At 56.8% G+C, this 20353-nt stretch overlaps 1 protein-coding gene across 1 annotated transcript; it reads left to right on the top strand.

The window, feature by feature from the left end:
* Positions 1-1989: 1989 nt before the first annotated feature.
* Positions 1990-18983, top strand: PRDM12 (PR/SET domain 12; the record flags this gene model as incomplete). The annotated part of the gene is made up of 5 exons (XM_080709546.1): positions 1990-2212; positions 3948-4138; positions 5582-5737; positions 17235-17346; positions 18580-18983. The coding sequence occupies 5 exons, from the start codon at positions 1990-1992 to the stop codon at positions 18981-18983; spliced, it is 1086 nt and encodes a 361-aa protein (XP_080565672.1).
* Between the last annotated feature and the right edge of the window lie 1370 nt (positions 18984-20353).

The raw sequence follows: 20353 nt of genomic DNA, 5'->3' as shown, positions 1-20353 counted from the left end.
TTCCACCCCTCAGTTCCCAGGCAGGAGCGGGGACGCCAGAGCCCTCTGCCAGAACCCAGTGCAGGGGCCCTGCCGTGGCCACCGGGTGTGAGGCAGGCGTGGCGGAGCCCTGGTGTAAGCGGCTCTCTTTTCAAGGGCCACTGGGGTAGTGTGTCATTGTAGGCGGCCAGGTCGCTGTCCTCTGCCCGGGCCCCAGAACTACAGAGGAGAGGAGAGGAGTCCGCACTGTCCGGGGAGGCCTAAGGACCGAGCCCAAACCCGCCTCCAAGGTGCAAGCTCCTTTGAGAGCCGCGTCTGAAAACGCACCCCGGCCGACGGGAGGGCGAGGGCTGCGCATCTGGGGGAGGTGTTCCCGATGTACCCCAAAGCGACGTGTCTGGAGCTCGAGTGGGGGAGCTTGGGGTGACCCCGGAGGCGACAGAGTGCAGGAAGCGGTGGTCTTCCCACGTTCCTTGGGGCTCAGCGACATGGTCGGAGGAGAGAGAGGGCGCTGCCTCGGAAATCTGGGCAGGAAATCCGCTGGCGAGCGAAGGGCGAGAGGGGAGAGGGAGCCCACGGAGAAGGGGCAGAAGAGGAAGGAGAGGTGGGCGGCCAGAAGAAGGAAGGACGCGCCAGCGTTCCCGGGATGCTGCTCCTGGAGGCTGGAGTCCGGAGCGGAGCCGGCTGCGGGGCTGCGGGGCTGCGGGGCTGCGGGCAGTTTCCCAGTTGTTCTCTTTGGGGCATTGTGGTCCCACCCTGGACAGGACCCGGGACCCCTTGAGCGCCTCCGCAGAGCAGAGAAGCCTTTCGCAAGCCACTGGCAGCCATGTGGATTCCGACCCGCTTTTGCGGAGCCCCAGCCCAGCCTTTTTAGGGCCCGAAGCCCGGCCATCCGCGAAGCCGGTGCAGGTTGGGCCCAGCCCCGACGGCGGCCGCCTGGCCGGCTGCGCTCGGTGCCAGGAGGTGTGGAATCCGGCTGAGCGCAGAGCATCGGCGTGGCCCGTTTGAAGCGAAACGCAGCCCGGTGCCGTCTGCGCTGGAGAGGAGCCTGGTCTGAGTAGGAACTGCGGCTCCAGGCCAACTGTCCCAGCCTGGGACGTGGATTCCTGGGGAGCGAGGAGTCCGGGAGGCCCTGGGCGCGGGGCTTGGCCCGGGAGGGAGGCGCCGCAGCCGGCTGCCCAGGAAGGTGAGGGCCAGGGCGGGGCAGGGGCCTGGGCACCAATCTCGCCTGGGACCCGAGGTGTGCGGGCTGCGGGGCGCGAGGCCGGGCGCCCCCTCCTGCCCAGCCCAGTCCCCGGAGTCCGAGCCAGCCTCGAGCTCCGACCCCTCCTCTCGTCCCTGCAGGCTGAGCCTCGCTCTGTGCCCGGCGCTTCCCACGGGGAGAGGAGGAGGAAGAGGAGGGGGAGGAAGGACCAGGGGGAGGGAGGGAGTGCGGAGGGGGCCTGTGCGGAGAGTCCGCGCCCCCGCCCCTCGCGGCGAAGGCTCCTTAGAGCCCGGCCGGGTACAAGTCTGTCCTCCGACGTCAGGGGGTCATTAATAACCAATTAGGAGGGTCACTGCGGCTCCTATAAAGGCGCTGAGATTTTGCCAAGGGGAAGACGGTCCCAGCTGGGTGTGCGAGAGGCGAGCGCGCGTCCGACAGAGAGGCCCTCGCTGGCGCATCCCTGCAGCTACCGCCTCCTGCCCACCCGCTCTCCCGCACCGCCTCTGCCTCCACCTCGCCTCCCCAGCCCTCTGCCGCTGCCATCTCTGCAGATTTCTCTACCTCTCTTTCTCTCTGCCCGTCTCCCCCTCGTTCACTTTCCTCCCAGCCACTCCCTAGCCGCCTCTCCCTCCTGCATCCTCCTCCTCCTCCTCCTCCTCCTCCTCCTCCTCCACGTCCTCCCTCTACTCCTCTCCCTTCTCCTCCGCCGCAGCCCTCTCTTCTGGCTCCTCGACTCCCCTCTCCCCTGCCACCTCCCCGCAGCGCCCGCCTGTCCTTGCTCGGCGCCCGCGAGCCCCGGGCCGCCCATGATGGGCTCCGTGCTCCCGGCTGAGGCCCTGGTGCTCAAGACCGGGCTGAAAGCCCCGGGGCTGGCGCTGGCCGAGGTCATCACCTCTGACATCCTGCACAGCTTCCTGTACGGCCGATGGCGCAACGTGCTGGGGGAGCAGCTTTTGGAAGACAAGGGCCACCACGCCAGCCCCAAGACAGCCTTCACCGCCGAGGTCCTGGCGCAGTCCTTCTCTGGAGGTGAGTGGAGCCGTCGAAGCCAGTCCGTCCCTCCTCCCTGCAACCCTCAATTCCCAAGCTCTCGACGTGGAGGACGCACTGAGGACCCAGGGCCTGGCGGCAGCGGCCACATCAGAACCGGAAAGCTCCAGCTGTCGGGCGCACCTCAGTTTCTCAGCGCAGCAAGAGGGTTCGGGTTTGGGCAGCCAGGCCAGGGCGGGGCCCCAGCGCGCTGGAGGCCAGCACGGATCCCAGGGCCCCGGCACTCCCCCGCCGGCCCTCCTTCCTCTTCTAACCCCACACTCCGCCTTGAGCGGGCGGGTTCCGGGCATTTAAAGCCTTACTAGGCGTGTAATAGCAGTTGACTGAAAAAGAAGGGGTTTTAAATTCATTTAGTTAACTTGGGCTTGACCCCCGAAAGTTCCCACTTAAACGAAGATCTTTAAAAGGCAGCGGGGGCCGGGCAGGGGCGGAGGGCGGGCGGCAGGGAGAAAAAGCCACAGCGAGCGAGCGAGGGAGAGAAAGGGAGCGCGAGAAAACTTTCTTTTCTTTAAGATGCCTTGAGTTCTTATTCCTCATTCATCAACTCGCAAACAATATCTCCCCCCGGCGCTGGCATCTCTGCGAGTCGCCCTCTCCTCCCCTTCACGATTTCTGTTCCTCTCTTAATTTGGCGTGAAGACTAATTCCACTTCCATTCACAACTATGTCAACCATCTAATCCCCCCTTTTGTAAGGGGAATTCCTCGGCCCCTTTTAAACAAGTCCCGTCCGCATTGAGCCACAATTTACTGCTTCAGCATTCTTCCAGGGCTAATGAATTTAGAATTAGCAATTTCTTTCGAATGGAGCCGAATGAATGCAGTCACTTTAACAGCGTGACAAATTGCCAGCCATCCGCAATGGACACCGTTTAACCCCCCCTTTCAGCCTGCCGGCTCGCCGGGTATTTTCCCAGGTAGCTTAGAGGGGAACCTTGTAAGACAAGTCTGCCGCCCCTGTGCGCCTCGCTGCTCCCGCCCCGGCCGCAGAGGCCCGGCGGGGGGACCCTCGGGGGGCTTGGGGGCCGCCGGCTCTCCCTGCCCGGAGGGGACTCCGGAGCTCACCGAGGCTGGCCACCTCCCTCCCCGGCGCCCTGGAGCCTGGGGGCCAAGAGGGCCCTGAGTTTGCCCGGAATTGCCCGGCCAAAGCGGAGCACAGCCCTCGGTGGGTTCTTTGGCACCTGGTGGCTCTCCAGAGCTGTCCCCAGTACTGACCGCATCGGGGCTTCTCTGCGGGTGCCCGGTGCCTGAATGCCCACTGGGCGCGAATGACCGGCCAAAGCCACTGAAACAGCTGTGGGCAAAGGAGCCCCGGATTGCCGACTCCCTCCTCGGGGGTCTGGCCTCAGTTTCCCTGCCTATAAATGTGTGTGGTTCCGTCGGCTCCTTACATCTTAAACCTTTCCCGAAGGGGGCGGTGGAGGTAGCGGATGTTTTGAGAATTCGTGGAGACGCTCAAAACCCGCTCTTAGAAACAGCCACCAGCGTACCTCTTGCTTTCGGGGGCACAGAGGGTCCCGGGTTCACAAACAGAGGAGTCTGATGCCAGCCTCCCGCATCCCGGCTCCCTTCCGTGCAGCCAGGGGAGAGCGGTCTCTGGAGTTGGGCGCGGGCTGGGAGGGTTGGGCGGCCGGCTGCGGTCCTGGGCAGGGAAGGGCCGGCTGGTTCCTGCGAAGGCTTTGACCGGTTCCCCTGCCCCCGACTCCCTGCCGCAGAGGTGCAGAAGCTGTCCAGCCTCGTACTGCCAGTGGAGGTAATCATCGCCCAAAGCTCCATCCCCGGCGAGGGGCTCGGCATCTTCTCCAAGACGTGGATCAAGGCGGGCACCGAGATGGGCCCCTTCACCGGCCGCGTCATCGCCCCAGAGCACGTAGACATCTGCAAGAATAACAACCTCATGTGGGAGGTAGGCTGGGCCGGGCGCCCGTGGCTTCCCAGGGCCGGGCCCTCCGCACCGCACTGCCGCTTCTCGCTTCTCTCCCTGGGAGGCCTGGATGTCCCGCCCGTAGACCCAAAGAAATCTGATCCTTGGAGCTTTTTCTGCCTGGAGATTCCTGCTCCAACCACTGGGGCAGGTCCTCCTGCCTGGCCACCCCTAGAGAGCTAGGTGTGTGGATCTCGCTTTGAAGATAAGGGCGCTGAGGGGCGGCCATGCAACCTGCCGTGGGGCCCGAGGCCCCGCTGGGAGCCATCTAGAGGGGCGACCTCCCCGCCACCTGTATTCTTTTGCAGCACACAGAGACAGTAAGGGAAGACCCTCCAGGCCGCCTGGCCTGGCGTAGGGTGTCTCTGGAATTTAGCACGGACAACCTGTGCTTCATGGTCCTAGGCTTCCCAAGCCCAGGTACAGTGACACCCGAAATGACCATTGCGGGCTGTCCCCGAGTCTGCTGTCCAGTCCCCCCCTGCAAGCCACGCATTCCCTCAGCAGCCCTAGGAGTCGCCATCTCCATTCTCCAGAAAAGGGGCTTCCATCCCGGGCCTCCTGAGGTAACCCCCCTCACGGTGCCAGACACCAGGAGGACCACCCTGACAAAGCCACTCCTGCCTTCTAAGCTTGCAGAACCAGAGTCCAGAGGGGGCGCCTCCTTCCTAACCTCAGATCCCGGAGGAGGCCAGCAGGACAGTCCAGCAGCTGGCATGGAGCAGGAGGAAGGGGCCAGGGGAGGCCCAGAGGCCACCCCTTGGAGCGCTGTGCAGTGGCTTTCTTCCAGTTGCGGGCTGTCAGGGAGTTGGGTGAAGCTGGCCTCTTGGCAGCTCCCACAAAGGGCTTTAGTGAGCCAGCCCTCCCTCCGTCCCCGGGCTGCTATCTCCTTGGAGTCCCTCTACACCCCCAGGAGATCTTTGGAGGGCTTCCTTGGAGACCCTTTTCTTTTTTTCTTTTCGGCTATAGGATTGAACCTGGGGTGCTCTACATCTGAGCTACGCCTCATCCCTGTTTTCTTTTTTTATTTTGAAACAGGGTCTCACTAAGTTGATGGGGCTGGCCACAACCTGTGACCCTCCTGTCTCGGCCTCCCAAGACTCCGGGTGTGCACTACCACACCTGGCCTGGAGACCTTCTCTTCTGGGGATGGGGGGATCTGGAAATAGAAGCATATCATGGTCAGCCTGCGGAGTCCTGGGGATCGCCTCCCCCTTGGCCACTTCTAGCTGGTTAGCCTTGGGCAAATCACTGTGCCCTCCCCCGCCGCCCCCCCCCCCCCACAACCAGCCAGCCTCCTTTTCCTCCACTGGAAAAATGAAAGTGACCGTAGCTTTATCCACTTCGGGGGCTGTTGGGAGGGCATGTGGCTGCCCCCGCCGGTGGCCCCGCCCTGATCACCTGCTCCCTGCCCACCGTGCCCAGGTGTTCAACGAGGATGGCACCGTGCGCTACTTTATCGATGCCAGTCAGGAGGACCACCGAAGCTGGATGACCTACATCAAGTGCGCGCGGAACGAGCAGGAGCAGAACCTGGAGGTGGTCCAGATCGGCACCAGTATCTTCTACAAGGCCATCGAGGTGTGTGCGTGTGTGCGCTGTTGTGCAGGGCTGGAGGGGATGGCCCGTGGCAGGAGTGCTGGGCATGGATGCTGGCCCAGCGGGGCCTCCCAGGCTGTGGGGCTGAGTCTCATACATCACGGCCTCTACAGCATGATGCCCTGCGGGGCAAGTTTTCTGTGCAGGTCAGAAAGGACGCCGTTTTCCATGTTACGCCATTGTGAATATCACCAGTGTCTCAGGAGTGAGGGCCTGGAACCTAGTCCAGGGGGTGCTGGGGTTCAGGAGTCAGAGATACCAAGAGCTAGAGGTGGAGCCGGGCCAGGCACGTGGTGGGGCTGTGTCTGCAGGATCCGACTGTGTGCCGTCCCTCATCCTGGGGCAGTGATAGCTGAAGATGGTGCCTGGTCTCAGGACAGCTCACCGTGTGCCAGGCTTCCCAGATGCTGAGCACGCACTCTGTCCTGTTTAATTCTCCACCGTCCTGCCGGGAGAATTGAGATTATGTCTAGCGCACAGACTCAAAACCCTGCCGGGGCTTGGTGGCCAGCAGAGGGGGGCTGTCACAGTGCCTCTGGCGGGGTGGGGGGAGAATATCAGGGCTGATGGCTGTGTGTGAGCCTGCGAGCCTTCTCAGAGAAGCAGGCAAGGGTGAGGTTCCTGGTGTGTGTGGGCTTCTGAGGGGGAGCACTGAGCCAGGGCCAGGAAGGGTGGTGCTCCCTATGGGCTGGGAGAGGCTGGGCAGAGGAGAGCTCAGGGTGTGCGGGTGGAGAAGGTGCAGGGGGAGAGAGCAGGCAGATTGCTGATGTTGAACAGGCCACACTCTGGGGGGGGGGGTCTTCCTGGACGGCACCCATTGGTGAGAAACTTGGCTCTGCGTCTGGCCTGGAAGTACAGACCACCCCTGAGGGCTGAGTGCCTCGCTGGGCCTGTCCTGAGATACTCCCGTGGGGGGCAGCAAGACCCTTGAGGGGAGTGAGACTTCACTGAGGTTTGGGGGTGCCCATGGGCGCCTCCATTTGTTCGCTGGGGCACAAACCCTCTGGGTCTTTCTCAGGTCCCCCCAGGCCTTCCAGTCTCCAGGATCTTCTTGTCCCTAGGTAGCCAGGCCCCAGGGACTCTCCTAGGGGTGGCAGTGGGACAGGGGGTGTGGCCAGATGAGGGGTGACCCCCGGAGGGCCAGGAAGTAGAGAAGAAAGAAAGAGAAGCGGAGCTCCCCTGAGGTTCAAGAGAGCCGCGGCGCTCCTGTGGCCCTATGGCTGGGCACCACCTTCAGCCCAGAGCAGTCCCTTGCTCATGCACACACATGTGGGCACTTTTACACACTTTTTTAAACATCCACCCCCCCCCACATACCCAGGCAGATAAACACACAGGAGACTGGCAAGAGGGCTCCCGACTGGGGCCGCCATGGGGGCCCGAGTCACGTCCCGCGTGCAGGTCACAGAGGCAGTAAAGCTGCGTGGGGTGGGGGCGTGAGAGGGAGGTTTACACAGAAACGCAGAGTCGGACGGCAAGATGGATGGAGAACATCTCCAGGGGGCTTGGAATTTATCTGATTAGGGGAAGAAAGTTCATCTGCAGTCGATAGGGAATTGAAGTTGATACAAAGACAGGAACTGTCTATGTATAATATATAATTTATGCATATCATATGGCCGATGTGTGTGATGCAGGAAGATACCTCTGGCGAGGCTCTTAGACTTGACAGCCTGCTAAGAAGGAGCTAGCTGATCAAGGGACAGGAAGCAAAACAGCTCCGATTACTTCTCATCAGTGAGGCTGGAGCCCAGTGTGGTGGCGCTCGCTTGTAACCCCAGCATTGGGAGGCTGAGACAGGAGGCTCATACTTCGTGGACAGCCTCAGCTACTTAGTGAGGCCCTCCCTTTGCAACTCAGTGAGACCTGCTTCAAAATAAAGAATAAAAAATAGGGCTGGGGGTGGACTTTGGAGGTAAATGCCCCTGGGTTCCAACCCTAGTACTGCAAAAAAAAAAAAAAAAAAAAAAAAAAGTTAGGGTCAAGGGTGTAGCTTGGAGGTAGAATGCTGCCCGGGCTCCATCCTCAGTACTACGAAAATAAATAAGTGAAGTTGGACACCATTTTTCTGGCAGCAATTTTCTCCAACCATTTTGTCACCGTGTCAGATTCCACTTACAGGAGAAATTGTGTGTCGGGCTGTATGCGATGGGACCACCGTCAGGGCAGGGCTGGGACCCAGAGCTCCTGCAGCTCTCCTGGGCTAGAGCAGAGATACAGCTGCTGGCCCAGGCCACTCCCCAGACATCTCGAGGGGGGGGGGGGAATAAATCGGCTGTTTGTTCTGTGCCTGCGAGGGGTGAGCCAAGGAGAGGGACCTTTGCTGTGATCTGTTTTCTTAATCTTTCTGCCACTCAGAAGCGCTATTTATATTTTATAACAGTAACCCATTACTTGCCAAAAAGTGAAAGAAACATCTTTAAGTAGGACATACCATGGCTGCTCTAGAAATTTCCCAGAAACACAAAATCATAGCCCTCCTAAAGGAGACAAAAAGCCGGGCGTGGTGGCCCACGCTTGTAATCCCAGCATTCCAGGAGGCTGAGACAGGAGGATCGTGGTTAAAGGACAGCCGCAGCTACTTAGTGAGGCTCTTTGCAACTCAGTGAGACCCTGTTTCAAAATAAAGAGTAAAAAATAGGGCTGTAACTGGGAGGTAGAACGCCCCTGGGTTCCATCCCCAGTACCAAAAGCAGACAAAAGCCATGGCGTTTGTTAGAACAGGGGAGCCTGCAGGCCGGATCTACTTGCATGCCAGCCCAGGGCCGTCGCCTGGCTCACGTCACTCAGACACTCAGATGCCTAAAATGGTTTTCTAGAAAGTGCTCGGACTTGGAAGAGCACACTAACTGTTGAGTGAATAAAAGACTTTCTGCAGGGGAGGGAGGTCAGTTGAAAGGGGCAGCTTGTGGGGCCTGGTTTTTCCAGAACAGAACTGGCTGGCCCAGAAAGAAGCAAAATCAACCACTAGGAAAGGGTTTAAAATACGCTATTATGAGCCGGGCGTGGTGGCGCACGCTTGTAATCCCAGTACTTGGGAGGCTGAGACCGGAGGATCGCGGTTCACGGACAGCCTCAGCTACTTAGGCCCTTTGCAACTCAGTGAGACCCTGTTTCAAAATAAATCCCCCTGAAATGGGGGATTTTCCTTCCTGCTGTTTGTTTTCCTTGGGGCAGCTGAGCGTTTTATTTCTTCTGGTAGTCCCAACTCTCTTTCTTCTTGACACTAGAGGACAAGTACCATTTTCCTTTTGACTCTGCTCATGGGTGGGCGGGCACACTCAAAGTGCTCTGATTGGTCACAGTAAACGTCATTAATAATGCCACCGTCTGTGGAGCATTCACTATGTGCTGGTATTGTGCTAACAGCCTTCTTTTCTGTGTGTGTGTAGTACTGGGAATGAAACCCAGGGCCATTCTACCTACGAGCTACACCCCTAGCCCTCTTTTTGAAACAGGGATTTAGTAAGTTGCGGTTGACCTCACTAAGGTGCTGAGGCTGCCCAAGAACCTGCCATCCTCCTGTCTCAGCCTCCCAAGTACTGGGGTTACAAGTGCGCACCACCATTCCTGGCTGATAATATCCTTTTAAAAAGGCCCTGGTACATTTTGTTGGGGTGGTTTTTGTTTTTTGATGGTGGGGACCCAATCCAGTGTCTTGTGTAGACCAGCTGGGCATGATCGCCTGCTGAGTTACACCCCAGCTAAGCGACTTTTGGGGAGGGAGTTCTGATGATTGAACCCAGGGGTGTTCTACCCTTGAGCCCTTTTTATTTTTTATTTGGAAACAGGCTCTTGCTAAGTTTCTGAGGGTCTTGTTGAGTTGCAAAAGCTGGCCTCAAACTTGTGATCCTCCTTCCTCAGCCTCCCAAGTGCTGGGATTACAGGTGTGCACCATCGAGCCTGGCAATATTCTTTTTTTTTTTTTTAATTGTTTTACTAGCGCTGGGCGAGGTGGCCCACGCTTGTAATCCCCGCGCTTGGGAGGCGGAGACAGGAGGATCGCGCAGGTTCGAAGCCAGCCGCGCTAGCTTAAGAGACCCTGTTTCCAAAAATAAAAATGTATAAAACAGGTCTGGGAGTGTAGCCCGGAGGTAGAATGGCTTCCAGGAACCCCAGTACCACCAAAAAATAAAATAAAATAAATTGTTTTACTAGGGATTGAACCAGGGCCTCAGGCATGTTAGACAAGTTCTCTGCCACCAAGCTACTCCCCCCCACACACTCTCTGCATTTTTTTTTTTTTTTTTTTTGGTGGTACTGGGGTTCCTGGAAGCCCTTCTACCTCCGGGCTACACTCCCAGACCTATTTTTACATTTTTATTTGGAAACAGGGTCTCCTAAGCCAGCGCGCACGGCTGGCTTCGAACCTGCGCGATCCTCCTGTCTCTGCCTCCCAAGCGCGGGGATTACAAGCGTGCCCACCACGCCCGGCTCACACTCTCTGCATTTTAATAATGATAAAACTAAGGCCCAGGAGATTGGGAGGCAGATGGGGTGTGACTTGAACACAGGTCCGTCTGCTGCAGAGCAGGGGCGCTTGGTGGCCGTACTGTGTGGCCTCCCTGGCCAATATCTATTTGCTGGAACTCTATTAATTGGTGTGTCAGGACATCTGTGTACAATGGAAATTGATGTTCGTCCAGATGACGCGGAGATCCTTTTACACTCTGGCCTCTGCACCCGGCAGGGAGGGGAGGGGGCCGGCGCCTCCTGGGAGCCTCAATGGAGTGCCATGAATTTGCATCAGGGAAAGAAACCCCAAAGCTCACCATTTCCAATTTAAAATGAAAATACAGAACGTGGCGCAGGACAGGGCTAGTGGGTGGATCAGGAGGGTTACGGAGCAGGGGCTGAGCGCTCAGGGAGCTTGGCAGCAAAGCGCGGAGACTTCCGCCTGCGCTTTGTCGCCGCGGGTTCCGTGGCACTGGAATTGCTTCTTTGGAGATGGCTTCATTCGAGGTGTGTCCTGAGCTAATGTCCGCTCCCCAGAAATGGGAATGAGAAGCCGGGCGTGGTGGTGCACGCCTGTGATCCCGGTATTTGGGAGGCTGAGATAGGGGGATCGCAGGTTGGGGGCGACTTAGCAAGACCCTGTTTCAAAATAAAAAAATAAAAAGGTTTTACTACCAATCTTACTAACATGTATAGGGAGGAAAGAAGGGGAAGAGGGAATGGATATATGGAGGGAAATTTCCAAGTGATGTGTACAGGTATGGATAGACCACTTTTTTTTTTTTTTTTTTTTGGTGGTCCTGGGGTTCCTGGAAGCCCTTCTACCTCCGGCTACACTCCCAGACCTATTTTTTGTATTTTTATTTGGAAACAGGGTCTCTTAAGCCAGCCAGGCTGGCTCCGAACCTGCGCGATCCTCCTGTCTCCGCCTCCCAAGCGCGGGGATGACAAGCGCACGCCACCACGCCCGGCTGGACAGATCACTTTGAATCTCACTATGATGAATAATTATATTGTACCATAAAGGTATATAAAATACAGAATAAATAAAAAGGGCTAGGGGTGCAGCTCAGTGGTAGAGTGCCCCTGGATTCAACCTACACACATACACAAAAGAAAAGAAAAGTGCGCTGGGCGTGGTGGCGCACGCTTGTAATCCCCGCACTTGGGAGGCAGAGACAGGAGGATCGCGCAGGTTCGAAGCCAGCCGCGCGCGCTGGTTTAGGAGACCCTGTTTCCAAATAAAACTGTAAAAATAGGTCTGGGAGTGTAGCCCGGAGGTAGAAGGGCTTCCAGGAACCCCAGGACCACAAAAAAAAAAAAAGAAAAAAAAAAGAAAGAAAGAAAAGAAAAGAAAAGAAAAGAAAAGAAAAGTGAGTGATTTCGGCTCTGTGAGCTGCAGTGCAGAGCCTGGTCCAGCTGGAACATGCCCGGCTGCGGCACCTCAGGGGCCTGCAGGAGACTGTGGCCATGTCCTACACTCAGAGATCCTGGGACCCTCTGGACAGTACTTCCAGGATCTCAGGGAAGAAGCTGCAGGTCCCAGGGTCTCCTGGGCTTGATCACAGGAATTTGTTAGATGCAGGGTGCCTGGAAGCAGGTGCAGACCAGAGACCAGGGTCCAGGGCTCTCAAAGACCGAGTAACCCCCAGTCCCTCGGCATTTGTGGCTGCCTCTCCCACCGCTGATAGCTTCTAGCTGCCGGGGCATATGTGCCATGCTTCATTCTAGTAGGGCCTTAATACGCTTTCTTTCTTTTAAAAATATGTGTTGTTTTAGCCGGGCGTGGTGGCACACGCTTGTAATCCTGGCATTTGGGAGGCCGAGACAGGAGGATCGCGCAGGTTCGAAGCCAACCTCAGCTACTTAGTGAGGCTCTCAGCAACTTAGTGAGACCCTGTTTCCAAATAAACTATAAAATGGGTCTGGGGGTGTAGCCTAGAGATAGAAAGTCCCTGGGTTTTATCCCAGCACCCCCAAAAATAAATAAAATAAAAAAACAAAAAAAGAATAAAAAATAGGGCTGGGGGTATAGCTCAGAGGTAGAATGCCTCTGGGTTCCATATCTGGTACCGCAAAAACAAAACAAAACAAAAAAATTGTCATTTCACTGTGTGTGTGTGTGTGTGTGTGTGTGTGTGTGTGTGTGTGTGTGTAGAAAAGTAATACAGGCTCAATTTTTTTCAAAAAATTCGATGCATCGTGTAAAAATGAAGCCCCTCTGCCCCTAGCTGCTGCTCCAAATAAACCGCAAAGCAGGGTTTTTACAATTATTTTAGAGTTTCAAAATGACAAACCCTTTTGGGAAAAGATGTCCAGAGAATCAGGGACAGCAGCTGGGCGTCTGAAGTGGGAGAGAGTGCTGCGTTGCATTACTCTGTTGCATGCTTAGGCATTTATGCCCATGTGTATTTTTTATTTTTATTATTATGTTTTGGTACTGGGGATGGAACCCAGGGGCATTCTACTTCTGAGCTACACCCCAGTCCTATTTTTTATTCTTTTTTTTTTTTTTTGTGCGTGTGTGGGTCTGGGGATGGAACTTAGGGGCATTTGACCTCTAAGCTATACCCCTAGTCTGATTTTTTATTATTTATTTTGAAACAGGGTCTCACTAAGTTGCGGAAGGCCTCACTAAGTAGCTGAGGCTGTCTGTGAACTGTGATCCTCCTGTCTCAGCCTCCCAAACGCTGGGATTATAAGCGTGCGCCACCACACCTGGATCCATGTGTTTTATTTTTAATTTTTGAGTAAAATTAATATAATTACATTAAAATACGCTATTAAATAAATTATTCACTGTATCTAACACTCACTCTTGAAATATTTATTTTTCTGTGGTACTGGGGAATGAACCCAGGGGCATTCTATCTCTGAGCTACACTCCAGCCCTATTTATTTTTCATTTGGAAACAGAGGCTCACTAAATTACTGAGGCTGTCCTCAAACCTGAGATCCTCCTATCTCAGACTCCTAAGTACTGGGATTATAGATGTGCAGAATTATATCTGGAAGATGTGCTTATTTTATATTTTTGTGGTATTGGGATTGAGCCCAGGGGTATTCTATTTCCAGCCCTTTCTTCTTTTGAAATAGACTCTCCCTGAGTTGTTAAGGGTTTCCCTGAGTTGCTCAGGCTGGCCCGTCGTAGCCTCTTAAGTATTGGGATTACAAGTGCGCACCACCATGCCCGGCTAATGTGCTTGTTTTAAAAAATAATATTCTAGCGCCAGGTATGGTTGCGCAGGCTTGTAATCCCAGTACTTGAGAGACTGAGACAGGAGGACCATAGGTTTGTGGCCAGCCTCAGCTACTTAGTGAGGCCCTTTATAACTTAGTGAAATCCTGTTTCAAAATAAAGAAGTAAAAAATAGGGCTGAGCCAGGCACGGTGGTACACGCTTGTAATCCCAGTACTTGGGAGGCTGAGACAGGAGGATCCAGGTTTGCAGCCAGCCTCAGCTACTTAGTGAGGCCCTGTTTCAAAATGAAGAATAAAAAATATGGCTGGGGGTATAGGTCAGAGGTAGAATGCCCCTGGGTTTCATCCCAAGTTCTGAAAAAAATTCTAAGTAATTATTGAATAAGAATATTCAAGATACGGCTGAACATGGTGGCGCGTGCTTGTAATCCCAGCATTCGAGAGGCTGAGACCGGAGGATCGTGGTTTGCAGACAGCCTCAGCTACTTCGTGAGGCCCTTTACAACTCAGTGAGACCTCGTTTCAAAATAAAGAATAAAAAATCGGGCTGTGGGTATAATAGCTCAGAGGTCGAATGCCCCTGGTTTCCATTCCCAGTACCGCAAAAAAAAAAAAAAAAATATTCAAGATATGTTTAAGCCAAGATGTGCTGGCTCTAGTGTCCATGCATCATCTCCATGGTTATTACTCATTTTATATTTAATAATAGTTGCCCTTTTGGAAGAAAGCAGAAAGGTCAGGTGGACTTAGCGCTCGATTCCCAGCCCGCACGCAGGTCTGGAGGTAGCGCTGTGGCTGGGGCTGCTGGAGCCTCACCCGCAGCTGTGCCGGAGAGGTGCTGCTCTCCCGGGGGACATGGAGGCAGGGCGCGGGCGCCGGTGCGGTGGGGCCGATGTCCTGGGGCATTTGCGCCTGGCCTGTGCCCTTTTACAACACGGACAACAAAGCCCCTGGTAACCCTGGGCTTTCCCGGTGCCAGTGGCCCGTGTGATCCTGCAGGCTCCGTGGGCACTACTGCAGGGACATGATGTGCCCGGATCGCTGGCAGCCTGTCTGAGGTTGGCGAGCCAGGGAAAATAATAATCAGCGCTTCCATATCTTAACTGTGCAAAGAACTTGGTGCCCTGCTGCCCAGGAGGCTGAGCCAGTGTGACGGCCCCTCAGTTGAGGAAACTAAGGCTCCATGACATGACACTGCCAGCCCAGGGTCACTCACTTAGCTGGTGGGGTGCCCAAGTGGAGCCCAAGGTGCCTGGCTTCAGGGAGGAGCCAGAACCCTAGGTGGTGTTATTTCTGAAAGGGGCCCATGCAGGGGGTCCAAGGGGGTCCAAGAACCAAGGGCTGTGTGTGTGTGTGTGTGTGTGTGTGTGTGTGTGTGTGTGTGAGTGCCGGGCTTCAGCTGAGGCTTGGAGCCCGGGGTCAGGACTACAGTTACAGAGTCATAGAGTCAGGAGACCTCAGGGGCTGTGTCCTCTGATGCCCAAGTCTTAGGAGACAGCTTAGGGGGGGCCGGGAGGGTCCAACTACAGCATCTCCTAGACAGGCCTCTTAACCATCAGTTTATCTTAAGTACCTTAGAGCCCTTATACCCTTCTTTTCTTTTTTGGGGCTGGGGAATGAACCCAGGATTGCTCTACCACTGAGATATACCCCCAGCATGTGTGTGTGTGTGTGTGTGTGTGTGTGTGTGTGTGTGTGTGTGTTGTACTGGGGACTGAACCCAGATCATTCTACCTCTGAGTTGCACCTCCAGCCCTTTATTTTTTATTTTTTTGTTGTACTTGTGATTGAACTCAAGGGCATTCTACTTCCTATTTACATCCCCAGCCCTATTTTTTATTCTCCCCCCCCCAGTACTGAGGGTGGAATCCAGGGGCATTCTACTTCTGAGCTACACCCCCAGCCCTATATTTTATTCTTTATTTTTGAAACAGGGTCTCCCTGAGTTGCAGAGGGCCTCGCTAAGTCGCTGACGCTGGCCATGAACCGTGATCCTCTGGTCTCAGCCTCCCAAATGCTATATTTTTTAAGCGTGCATCACCACACTAGGCAATCTTTTATTCTTTATTTTGAAATAAGGTCTCACTGAGTTGCGGACAGCCCCATGAAGTAACAGCTGAGGCTGGCTGCAAACCTGTGATCCTCCTGTCTCAGCCTCCCAAGTACTGTATTTTTTAAGTTGCCGAGGGGCTCCCTAAGTCACCGAGGCTGGCTTCGAACCTGTGATCCTTCCGGAGCACTGAGATTCCAGGCATGTACCAGCACACCTGGCCATCATCCACCTTTCTGAGGGGTTCATTCACAACACCTCTCTCTTCTGTGCCCCCTTTCTGCAAGGGCCTCCAGGCCATGGCCAAAAATGACCGGAAAGACCATAAGGACTTTTGCTGTGGGGCAGATTCTGTCCCTCCCGCTTGCTTTGAAACACTGTCTCATTTCCACCGGGTTCAGGGACGATACTTGGCTTTTTTATTTCCACCTCCATCGGCCTGAGTTGGTGTGGCACTCTCTGCAGCTACCTGTCACTCACTGACCTTGGTGGCCCTGAGCTGGCCCCGAGGAGGATGGCAATTGCCGAGGCCACCTGCATCTCTCTGTCCTATCCCCGGCTTCCCCCGCCCCCCTTACAAGCTCAGGTCAAGCTTCCTGTGATGCTCTGAAAGTCTTCCAGAGGAAGAAACACAGGGTGAAGCCCAGGGTTCTGAGGGTGACCCAGATGGAAGGGGCAGGACTTCTCTCCGGCCATGGAAGCCGAGAGGGAGTTCTATTCTGCCACGATGCCCGGGGGGTGGGGGGAATTCCATGTGATTGTCTATGCCTCATCTAGAAGAGGACCCATCAGATAGACAAGCAGCTGTTGCCTGGGGGTGTCTAGGTTTCTCTGGGCACCTCAGTGAGTCCCAGGGCGGGTGTCAGCCCTCAGGAAAGGACAGGCTGCCCCGTCTCTTGTCTGTCTGACCTGGCTGGGTCTGAAGGCCCCTTCTCCCTTCTTGGGAGAGTAATTGGCTTCCATCAGAGGCCAGGAGGGCCCCCGGAGATATCTGGTGTATGGGGGTTCATGGTCGGTACCATCTCAGGAGCAGGTCCCCAGCCTCCCTGGGCTAGCACCCTTTTCCTGGGGCTGGCCCTCCCGAGAGCGGTCTTCAGTTGTGGGGTTCTTGGTCAAGGCTCTAGGACGTGGCAACCTAGATTTCACTTACAGCTGTGTACCCCAGTATTTCCTGAGGGGGAGGCACTCGTCAGTGAGGATGTTTCTTTTTAGCATCTGCCAAGTGCAGGGAGTTGTCATGCAGGGCCCTGCACTGGGTAGAGGGGGTGCTGCGTGGAGGGTGGGGGCTCGGGATGCAAGCTGTTTCCAGGACATTAACAGGCTGGGGAGTTGTAACCAAACCCCACAGGCAGGTGCCCCAGCCCACGATCCTCAGACATCTGGCTCGGCCCTGCAGCCCCGGGGCTGGCTGTCACTCTGGTTTCCCTAAGAAGTGGAAAGTTTTCTAGCCTTCCATCTTCTGTTACTTCTGCTCGCCACAGGCTTCCGTTCTGTTGCTGTCAGCGTGGACGCTGTGTGCATGCAGGGCTGGGACAGAGATGGACAGAAGGCCTGGGCAGGGACGGGAGGGGGGGGCAGAGGGGCGCGGCATCCTGGGGCCCTCCTGTGTCTGTGCAGCTTGCCGGGGCAGCTTAGTGGGGACAGAATCAGGTGTGGCTTTGCCGGGACTGAGACTGGACCCCCGTCTCCTAGCTGGGAGGGGACACGCAGTGACCCCTGACTCCCACCCGCAGCTGCCACCTCTCTGACCTCCTCTTGCCTCCGTCCCTGCAGATGATCCCTCCCGACCAGGAGCTGCTGGTGTGGTATGGAAACTCACACAACACTTTCCTGGGCATCCCTGGTGTGCCGGGGCTGGAGGAGGAGCAGAAAAAGAATAAGCATGGTAGGTATTCCACATGGGACCAGACCTATTGTGACTTTCATCTGAGGGTGAGAAAGCCGAGGAGCAGCTCCTGAGTACAGGAGGGCACCCAGGGGTGGACGAGGATGGACCCTTTGCAGGGTGCCAGGCAGGTTGAGAGTGGAGACACAACAGAAATTCACTGTAGGGCCTGGGGCAAGTCCCTCCCCCCCCATGTAAATATTTGTGAGATGAGTGCATGAAGGTGCTGTATTTGGGGGGGGGGGGGTTCATCGTTGTCCTTTTATGGATGATCCACTCTAAGCTGTAATGGTGCCTCCCCCTAGCTGGGGGCCAAAACGGAAACAGATGGAGAGCCTCCAGGTTCTTGTTCTTAGCTAATTTAGAAAAAATAGCCAGAACTATACTCATGTAAGCTTAAGCGGTTTTTATTATTGCAAATGTAGAAAGAAGAGACAGAATTGTAAAGCACTATGTCAGAGAGAAGGACGTAGTGGAGTGCCTTGAAAACAAGACACTGACGTTTCTGAACACAGAACAGTTTTTATAGGTTACTTCCCATCTTGCTTATCTGCTCTTGACCGGACTAGGTGTGGGTCTGCCCATTATCTCCTGTCAAGCCTTTTGATATGATTGTGAGGATTTACTATCTCCTGTCCTGCTTGACCAAAAGCCTTCTCTCTGCCCTGATGCAGGTGTGGGCCCACCACTCCTCTTGGGTGCAAGCCTTTGTTAAGACCAAGATGTGTTACTTGGTTAACAAAGTCGGGGTCCCAAGGCATTAGTCCACTTTGACAAGGCCTGTACCATCCAACGGCATCCTTGGGGAGTTTTAGCCTATCTGCTAGGAGCTATTTATTATGTGAATTTGTCTTTAAAATATGGAGGCCCTGGGCTACCACTCTTGTTGTGTGCCTGGTAATCACTTTTGATGAGGGGAACGCATCCCCTCCCTGCCGGAGTACCTGGGCAGCACCCAGGCCCTGACTACTTTGACATTTTGAAACGAATACCAAAGCAATCTTCCAATACGGGGCCCATTCCCCATCATAAGCCGGCCACTTTGCACACGGACTCAGGCAGGTACAGCTCAGAGCGCAGAGAAAAACCTTCCTAGACGCCAGTTTGCCCCCCTGGGGAGCCCCGCCTAGCTGGGGAGGGGGTGCCAGGCGCCCATCCCGCCGAGGGCCAGGGACGGGGTGCCCGGCGGGCCCGGGGCCTGCTCCTCTGACCGCCGCCCTCGCTCCTCCGCAGAGGACTTCCACCCCGCCGACTCGGCGGGCACCGCGGGCCGCATGCGCTGCGTCATCTGCCACCGGGGCTTCAACTCGCGCAGCAACCTGCGCTCGCACATGCGCATCCACACGCTGGACAAGCCCTTCGTGTGCCGCTTCTGCAACCGCCGCTTCAGCCAGTCGTCCACGCTGCGCAACCACGTGCGCCTGCACACGGGCGAGCGCCCCTACAAGTGCCAGGTGTGCCAGAGCGCCTACTCGCAGCTGGCCGGCCTGCGCGCCCACCAGAAGAGCGCGCGCCACCGGCCCCCCAGCGCCGCGCTCCCGCACTCGCCCGCGCTCCCCGCGCCGCACGCGCACGCGCCCGCGCTCGCCGCCGCCGCCGCCGCCGCCGCGCACCACCTGCCGGCCATGGTGCTGTGAGCGCGCGCCGCCCGCCGGCCGCGGTGCTGTGAGCGCGCACCACCTGCCGGCCATGGTGCTGTGAGCGCGCGCCGCCCGCCGGCCGCGGTGCTGTGAGCGCGCACCACCTGCCGACCGCGGTGCTGTGAGCGCGCGCCGCCCGCCGGCCGCGGTGCTGTGAGCGCGCGCCGCCCGCCGGCCGCGGTGCTGTGAGCGCGCACCACCTGCCGACCGCGGTGCTGTGAGCGCGCACCGCCTGCCGGCCGGAGGGCGGACAGCTGCAAGGGCTCGAGCTTGGGGACGGAGGGGCAGCCATCCCTCCGTTTTGGAGGGGCAGCCGTCGCCCCGTGTTTGGAGGGCAGCCGTCGCTCTGAGTTTGGGGTTGGAGGGGCAGCCGTCGCCCCGTGTTTGGGGACGGAGGGGCAGCCGTCGCTCCGTGTTTGGGGATGGAGGGGCAGCCGTCGCCCCGTGTTTGGGGACGGAGGGGCAGCCGTCGCTCCGTGCTTGGAGGGACACCCGTCGCCCCGCCCAGTGCGCCCGGGCGGGGGCGCCCCTCCCGCCTCCTGGGGGACGTCCCCGAGCGAGAGGCAAAGACCCGTCTAGAGAGGGCGCCCCGGGCCGGGCAGCGGGCGGAGGCCGAGAGCCCCGCGCCCCACCCCACCCCCGGGCCCCGGGAGGCTCCCTGCCCCGCCGCGCCCCGCGCCCAGGGGTGGTCGCCGTCGGCCCGGCCAGCGCCGCCCTCCCAAGTGTAAAAGGAGGTGTCGGCCGGTGTGCGCGCCCCCTCCGCTCCCACGGCAGGCTCAGAAGGAAGAGGTGCCCCCGCCCCAAGCTGCACGCCCGCGCTCGCAGGAGCAGCGCCCTGGAGCCCAGGAGGCTGGCTTTGGTGCCCGGAGAGCCCCGGAGCTCCGGCCAGGCCTGCGCCCCCGCCCCCGCCCCCGGGGCCCCGGCTGCGGCCGAAGGCGCCCTCTGCTGTCGCCTCCGCGTGCAGTCATCGGCCAGAATTATCCCTAGTGGCTTTTGTAAAATAGAGAAACTATAATAATATTAATAAAAAGTATAAAGTGTATAGAGTTTTCAAGACACTGTGTTCTACTTCCAGAAAATGGTCACTTTAACTTTGTAAATATTTATCTAAAAGGATATCTACCAAACTGTGATATATATTATTTGATTGTATATGTACAACTGTAAATACATTTGTACCTTTCTTGTATTCTAAAATAAAAATTACTTGGAACATTTATCACGCGGCATCGGAATGGGTGGGCGCACTTGCAGATTTCCCCTTGTTCCCAGAGGACTCAAATATCAGCGCTCATAAGGCGGGCGCGGTGGCGCACGCTTGGAATCCCAGCGCTTGGGAGGCCGAGACGGGAGGCTCGCACGGGTTC

This window comes from Muscardinus avellanarius, assembly GCF_963383645.1.
Source record: "Muscardinus avellanarius genome assembly, chromosome: 13".
Classification (NCBI taxonomy): Eukaryota; Metazoa; Chordata; class Mammalia; order Rodentia; family Gliridae; genus Muscardinus; species Muscardinus avellanarius.
Note: the sequence above shows the minus strand (reverse complement) of the source record. Positions and strands in the feature narration are given on the sequence as shown.